Consider the following 7,753-nt stretch of genomic DNA (forward strand, 5'->3'; position numbering starts at 1 on the left):
ATTTTTCCCAATTAAATCACAATGCCACCACGCCAATCAATAAAAAAATAGAATGTTGTACCGGTTAATGCACATGCCTTTTCTCCACTACCACCTTGGACCCTGCAAACTACGACAATAGCCACTCCCACCTGGTAATGTTAGAGAGATTCGTCAAGCTTAAAAATTTTTGAGAAAATTTTGCGGCAAATCAGAGAGAGATTCTCACCAAGTAAGAATTCAAGTTTTCTTTTACAAATCATAGGTTATTTTATTGATTGGAGATCCGTATTGAGTTATTGGGATTATCATTATTAGTGATAAAAAAGGCTAAATGTTTCATGTTTTTCATTGATGGCTTTAATGGTCTTATGGTATTGTAGTCCATGTGTTTGATTAAATGCCACTGAGAGCAGAGAGCATATGTTGCAAGACAAAACAACAACTTAATAATATTCATATCCAAGCTGGTTATTTTTTGTTTTGTTTTTGTTTTTGTTTTCTGGGTTACTGGATTTGTTTCATTCTCGAGTTTTGAGGTGGTTTGATTTGATGAATTGATGATCATTGTTGCAGGCGCATGCTATAATGACATGGTTCTTGATTGTGTCTTTCGTTCTTGTAGTACATATAGCTTTTCTATTCAAAATTATTCACGGCTCATATTCGCATCTAAATGACACTTCTTTGAATAATTTGAAAAATAGTGGGTGATCTGTGTGAGCTTCTTTTTTAATGTGTTTTGTTTCGTGTTTATTAATTGACTAAACTGTATTTGTTAAACAAGTGGTAGTGTCAACAAGAGAAATGTTTTGTTTGTTGTTGCCCATTCAAACGACGAGTCCATGTAACGACGAGTCCATGTAAGCCTAACAAAATTGTATTGTCACTTCTATTACTCTATACTGGCTTCAGTTGTAGCTACTATCAATTGAGTTTTTAAGTTCTTAGTTTGTGTTGGTGAACTTGAATGTTTGATGGGTTTAAGCCATAATCTCTCTCAATAACATAAATGTCAACTTGCATCTGGGCCCTTCTATGTTCATCTTTTAAATATTGCTTTCAGAAATTTCAAAATAATTTTTTTTCATAATGATAGACTCTACTCGGTGACCAAAAGGAAAAAGTGGGTGTAAGAACCTAGCACTTATTCCGGTTGCCTTTGCCCTAATTTCATTTGTTTGCATGGTTTTCTCATGTGCGATTATTTTTTTTATGTTATGATAGACGAGATCTATTTTTGTTTCCATATTGTATAATGTGATGCATTGATGTTCTGAATTTATGTTGTGTTAAAACCTTGTGTCGTACTTCTGCAGGTTCTTTACTTTAACAATAAACTATCTAAGCTCGAGAGGGCATACTATTCACATTTTGTGCTTTTCAATTGGTAATGCCCTTTAATTAGCATTTTCATTAATATCCATGTAGCTTATACCTTAAACTTGTTCACTAATTTATTATGTGGTGGACTAATTTCTTCACTTAATAATCGCTTATATGATGGATCAAGTTGACGTAACACAACCTATGTTATAATTAGAGATCTTTCAGATCTTATTACAACTGTACAACATAGTTGTAGATATATCTAGAACAGTATAGGTCATCATGGGTTTTGAAATCTATGTAACTCTATTTAATTTGTTTTTATAATCTCTTATTCTATGCATCTTTTGTTTAATATTTGAACAATTGTGTAACATCCCACATCGACCAATGGAGAGGGGGTGATGTGCCTTATATGTACATGCTCCCCTCTTTATAGCACGAGGTCTTATTGGGAACTCACTGGCTTCAGATTCCATCAGAACTCTGAAGTTAAGCGAGTTTGGGCGAGAGCATTCCCAGGATGGGTGACCCACCGGGAAGTTCTCATATGAGTTCCTAGAAACAAAACCATGAGGACGTGATCGGGGCCCAAAACGGACAATATTGTGCTACGGCGAAGCCGGTTTGGGATGTGATAAATTGTTTATAGGGTTACTACGTAAATTGGTCTCTCGGAAGGAAAAAAAAAGTGATAATAACTGATACAAAGGCCGTGCTTGTGTTGAACTATAAGCTATGAGCTGATTATTATTAGTGAATAATCATGAGTTTAATTGTGTATCCACTTGTGCTTAAAATTGCCAAGTGTAAGGCTAAAATATGTAAGGGCATGAGTGACATGTGTAATGATCTTAGCTATTAGCTAGATGGGTGGCTGATCAGTTTCTAGAAAGAATAATCCAGCTAAGCTTTTCTAACTGTTTTATTCTTTTTTGCACGTTTTGTGTGTGAGAGTGAAAGAAGAAAACTATATGGTGAATATTATTCCTCTATGATTTGCAGAGTGAAAAGCAACCATTTCTTATTGTGTTTTCTTCTTCTTTGATTCTCTTCTTCCAAAATTATCAATTCAATAGAGCTATTCTTTTACTTACACTAACAGTTTGCATGTGTATTGTAGTCACCCTTACTCTTAAAGTGTTGTTTGAGTACCAATTTATACAAGGGTTGTTCCATTCATAGTGTATCTAGAATAAAGGTAAGCCCATCTGTTTAGGATGGGATAAGAATTTCTCTTCAGGTTTATTTGTTGGTTTCATGTATCCTACTGTGTTACAGTAGTTTCAGCCTTTTCCACTACTTACTGTAACTAATAATTATATATCTTTCTAAAGAATAGTTTTGGTGATACGATTGAATTATGTCTCATAAGTTGTTAATCTTTGCCCTTTTCATCTCCTGTATCATTTTTAAGATGATAATTAGTTTCTTTTGTTGTGAAGGCAATGCAGATGGTAAAAGAATTACAAGAAAATAAGAGTTATACTAGACTTTTGCAATTCTCAAAGTGATGTGTAATATGGAACAAGAAAGTTGAGGCTTTCATATTCGCTTGGCACAATGTTGTGAGCCAAAATTTAAGTTTCATGTCAATCCAGTACTAAAGTTATTTAAGATTGTAAACTTTATTTTGTCAACAATTCTTAAAATCCTATTAGGGGTTATTGTTTGCAAAACTTATGTTCGTTTTTAATCTATGATACATTGTGAAGTATCACTAGATCATTACATAGACTTTATAACATGAGAAATTGGATATGTAGGTTCCACATCAACAAGTGTTGGTTCTGGACCATCCAAATCTTCAAGTTCTACTCAACTATTGAGTCAATACTATTTCTAATACTATCTTAAGGTGACATCATTAACTGCACATTATTCAATTCTTAGGATGATTTTGGCAAAGTTTGGAACGTTGACATATTGGCAAAGATTATCGAATAGGAAATTACAAGAAATAACATTGACTTGATAAGATAATCCTTGGAACAAATAATTTGCTATATGGACTCACCTTCTAATGAATTTCTAGACTACTAAAATTCAGTACTGTAAAAGTTCTCGTCTTTTTTGTGGTGATGTGATAAGCATCGTTTGATGGAATATTGTTTTTGTATAAAGTAATGTCTTATCCCCTTGTCCTAAATTATTGTAATATTTCAAAACCATCCCCTCCCCTTAATAATAATAAATTATAATACAAAAAGGAATTTGTTGCTATATAAATGCCTAAATATTTTTTACATATATGACATTAAAATATATCCAAAAAAAATTAAGATTGGATATTACTCTTCACAGGACATGAATATATTTTGTTGCTGGACAATTTTTCTTCGTTATCTTTTGAGCCTTACCATTTTCAGACAAATTTTGAATGAAACTAAGAGAGTTAGAATAGGGCTCCAGTGGGATTGGGCGAAGTACTTTGGTTTGTCCCAGTGAGAATACTCCTTCAAATTTGTGCCTCCCCTAAATGAATTTTGAACCTACCTGTTGTCTTCTTCCATCCTCGTTGATGTACATTTTCAAGATGCATCAATTTATGGTGTTATTTGTTTACTATGGCACACTATAATTTGCCATATTTATTTATTAATTATTTATGTTGTAAGCAGGAAGCTCTTACATGCATCGTCACATAGGAAAATTGAAGCCTGGGAACTTGTATGTGTTCTCTTCATTAGGTTTTATTTATTTTTTCGTTAATTTGAAAAATTGAAATCAATGGTATTATTATTAATTCTGTCTAGTTCTGGTTGTTGAAATAGTCTATAATATTATGTTTACAATTAGCAAACATCCTGAAATTCTGATATGTTACCAAACAAATCAACTATACCTCACATAAGTTCTTATATGATAGTGTCTTGTTGGATGTTGAACCAACAATATTAATTTTTCTTTTGTTGTCCCATATATTGTTCCCAGGTTAGTACGAATATATTCCGCAAGTATAACGAACCAGTGGATATCTGGTTTTCCAATTTATATCCCATGCAATCCTCACAAGAAGTGATGCATTGCTTGCTGAATGAGCAGCCACAAAAGAACTTCTTGGCGATGGCACAACATTCCAGTCCATGGGTTTGGTACGCTTAATACTCTTTATGTTCTTTTTTCTTTTACTTGTGAATCCTCCTTAGACTTCTTTTTTCCGTTTACAACAATATTCTTCAACTTTCATTAACAAAAAAAAAAAAAATCCAAGTCATAAATTGTTAGCTGGTCCCAAATTAGATTGTTGACTGGTCTTAGTTCTTATAAGTTTTGCATTTTATATCTACAGGTTTCGCAAGCTTTTTGTAGCATTTTCCACTTACATGTATGTGAACACACTTAGAATGATGAAGCAGCCTCGTGGTAGATGTTCTATTATCATGGATATACTACCAATGCCAGCTGGAGATATGTTTTTTGTTCTTGTGCATACTTTTGGTGTCTCTTTATGAGATGGTTTCATAGAAAACTAAATACGTCCACTGATCTACAGATTTTTCATTGCATCCAGGATAACCTTTCTTTTGTGAATCTTAGTGAGTTTCAGTTATGAGTCGTTGTCTCACTATTTGAAAAACAAAATAAAATAAATAGAAGGAAACTACTTGCATTGTCTAATGGGTGCTTTTGTTATGGGAATTGCCCTCAAATAGCTAAATCTACTATTGAATATGTTTTATCAAATATCTGGATTACTATTTACTATAGCATATCGATCGATTGAACAATCTCAATAGCATATTGATACTTTATGTATCCAAGTTCAAAATGATAATACTTGAGAGAAAAATGGCTAAATCAGATAAGGATCTTGTAGTCTACATCTTGGCTGATCTCTAGATGATTGCGAGTCATTATTAACTCTACCGAAACAAGTTATGAAGATGATAATGCTGATGAGATGCATGGATTACTGTTAAGCAACGAGTCTTCTCTCTCATGCCAATTCTACATTTTGGAGTGGAGCCATTTCATGCCTACACGGTCCAAGGTCCAAATCGATCATTCAAGAATAATTTTCATGACAAAGGAAATCAATTTTTTGAACGAAATTTCAACAACAATGGCAAATGCGTTTTACCCACGCCTCTTGCTTAGCAACTTATGGTAACCATTTTGGGAACAAGAAGTTCAGTTTTGGTCATGAATTTGTTAGTTACGGGGGTCAATTTTTCTGTCTTCTTCTGGCGGTATACACTCGTCATTGCTTCAATTAATCTTACATTGGAATTTATGTGCCTCGGCAATTAACTAGAATTTATGCTTCAAGCTCTACTCATCATCCAGATGCTATTTGGGTAGCTAATAGTGGTGTTAGAAATCATGTCACAAATAGTATGGTAGTGGATATAGGTGTTTGGATCCTACTACCAACAGTCTCAGACTCTCAGTCATCAACCAGTTCACCTTACACTTCCTCTGGCGCCATCTTTGGATCTCACAGTTTCATACTATACCAAGTTTGCACATATATCAATCCTTCCATCTATACATACTACACCTTTATCAAATCTACTCTCACTTAATGTTCCCATATTAAACCCTGTGTCCTCATTGCCTTATTCTCACTTCCTACCTTCATCACACATTGAACCCTATCTACCTTCCTTAAAATTTCCTTTAACCCGCCTTCCTCTGCCTAATCCTACTAAAACAAATACATTACACACCCCATGATAACAAGAGCAAAAGCAGGAATCACTAAACCTAAAGCCTTGACTGCTACAAAACATGTGCTTTGCCACCTAAGATGGATTCTTTAGCTAATCTTCCAGTTACACCATCCTACACTTAAGCAAGCCATTAAGCACCAATGCTCGACCTTAGTGCCTCGATCATCTGAACTGAATATTATTGGTCGTAAGTAGGTGTTCAGAATCAAACATATGGTAGGTGGTAGCATTGAAAGGTACAAAGCTAAGTTTGTTGCCAAATGATTTCATCAACATGATAGGATAGACTATCATGAAACTTGTAGTCCTATTACAATCAGGTTAATTTTTGCTTTAGTTACTAAATATGACTAGTTTTTTAATCAGTTAGATGTTAGTAATGCATTCTTGCATCCACTTAAAAGAAGACGTCTACATGGTTCAACCTCAAGGATTATTGATCCCTTAAAACCTCATCATGTATGAAAATTGAATAGAGGACATATGAATGAGCAGAGGGGGTTTGAACAAATTTTGAACTTTTGAAATATTTGATGAAAATAGCTGGAGCAGTAGTAGCGAATGAATGAAGGAAGGAGATCACACGCTAGACTCCTTTGAAAGGCTTTTATAAGATAATTTGATTTTTGTTGTAATTCTCTAATTCGTTGTTCTCTGTTTGGTTAGCAGCAAGAATTTGCTGAAGAGAAAGTAAAAAGATCATAATTAAAAATAAATAGTCCACAATGGATGCGATGTTTGCAAGTGCGTCAACATGACTGTTCTCATATTGAAGAAACTGTCAAATCTCGTACTTCTCAAATCTTTCGGGTAGTGTTTCGATCTTGGCCAAGTATAGCCCTATAATGAGATTTAGGGATGGCAATTCTAACCGTTAAACTCGATAACCGTGGAAAACCATTCAAATGGAACGAATTTGGGTATGAACTTTTGGGTATATTTGGATAAGGCTGGAATTTTTTCCGAAAATCCCAAACCAAACCAAAAAAATCCCAACCCCATACCAAAAAATTTCCAAATCGATCTCAAACCTTTCGGAACATGAATCGGGTTTACATATATAATGGTTCGAGATATGTAAATGGTTCAGGAATCCCGAACCGAACCGAATATATATATATATATATTTATTTATTTTGGTTTCATGCATGTTGAATGTTGAATTTAAGTAGTTTGGAACTTTGGAACATCAATTTGACTTGGTATGAATGAATTGGTATTTCAATTGGTATGAAATTTCAAATTAATATGAGGTAAAAAACCTAAATTTCAATTGATATCAAATTGGGAAATAACATTTTAGGAGAAAAGCCCAACTTTTAGCCCACATCCAAAAAAAACCCAAAACCCAAAACCCAAAATCCAATCTCGATCCATCCCGAAATACCGAAAATATTTCGGAAACCTCGAAAATTGGGAATACAGAAATTTTAGTTCTGGATTGGCCTTTAAATTCCCGTCCCGAAAAAATTTCGGTTGGGATTCAAGATCCCATTTTCGGTATGGGATCTCATACCGAACCACCCATAATTTTGGATATAGGGAAAAAAATGTGGATATTGTTCGGTTATGGTTTTGGATATGGTTATAGGGGTCCACGATCCGTATCCATACCCGAATCCGACCCAAATTATATTATATTATTATTATTTTTTTGGACATCGATATTTTTACACTAAGGGGAAGGGGAGTTCGGCTAACCCACACAATAAGCAACCTAATTTGGTATCGAATTCGCCATCCATGAGATTCGAACCTAAGACCTCTCA

At 34.2% G+C, this 7,753-nt stretch overlaps 1 protein-coding gene and 1 long non-coding RNA gene across 2 annotated transcripts; both read left to right on the forward strand.

Moving 5' to 3' along the window:
- The first annotated feature begins 121 nt into the window (after nt 1-121).
- On the forward strand, nt 122-2,904 carry LOC126627389 (uncharacterized). The gene is made up of 3 exons (XR_007624990.1): nt 122-211; nt 1,299-1,369; nt 2,754-2,904. It is a non-coding gene; the product is annotated as an uncharacterized LOC126627389 (long non-coding RNA).
- An 883-nt stretch (nt 2,905-3,787) lies between these two features.
- Nucleotides 3,788-4,763, forward strand: LOC126625432 (uncharacterized). The gene is made up of 4 exons (XM_050294526.1): nt 3,788-3,831; nt 3,930-3,978; nt 4,243-4,403; nt 4,601-4,763. The coding sequence occupies exons 1-4, from the start codon at nt 3,788-3,790 to the stop codon at nt 4,761-4,763; spliced, it is 417 nt and encodes a 138-aa protein (XP_050150483.1).
- The last annotated feature ends 2,990 nt before the right edge of the window (nt 4,764-7,753 follow it).

This window comes from Malus sylvestris, chromosome 6 (assembly GCF_916048215.2).
Source record: "Malus sylvestris chromosome 6, drMalSylv7.2, whole genome shotgun sequence".
Classification (NCBI taxonomy): domain Eukaryota; kingdom Viridiplantae; phylum Streptophyta; class Magnoliopsida; order Rosales; family Rosaceae; genus Malus; species Malus sylvestris.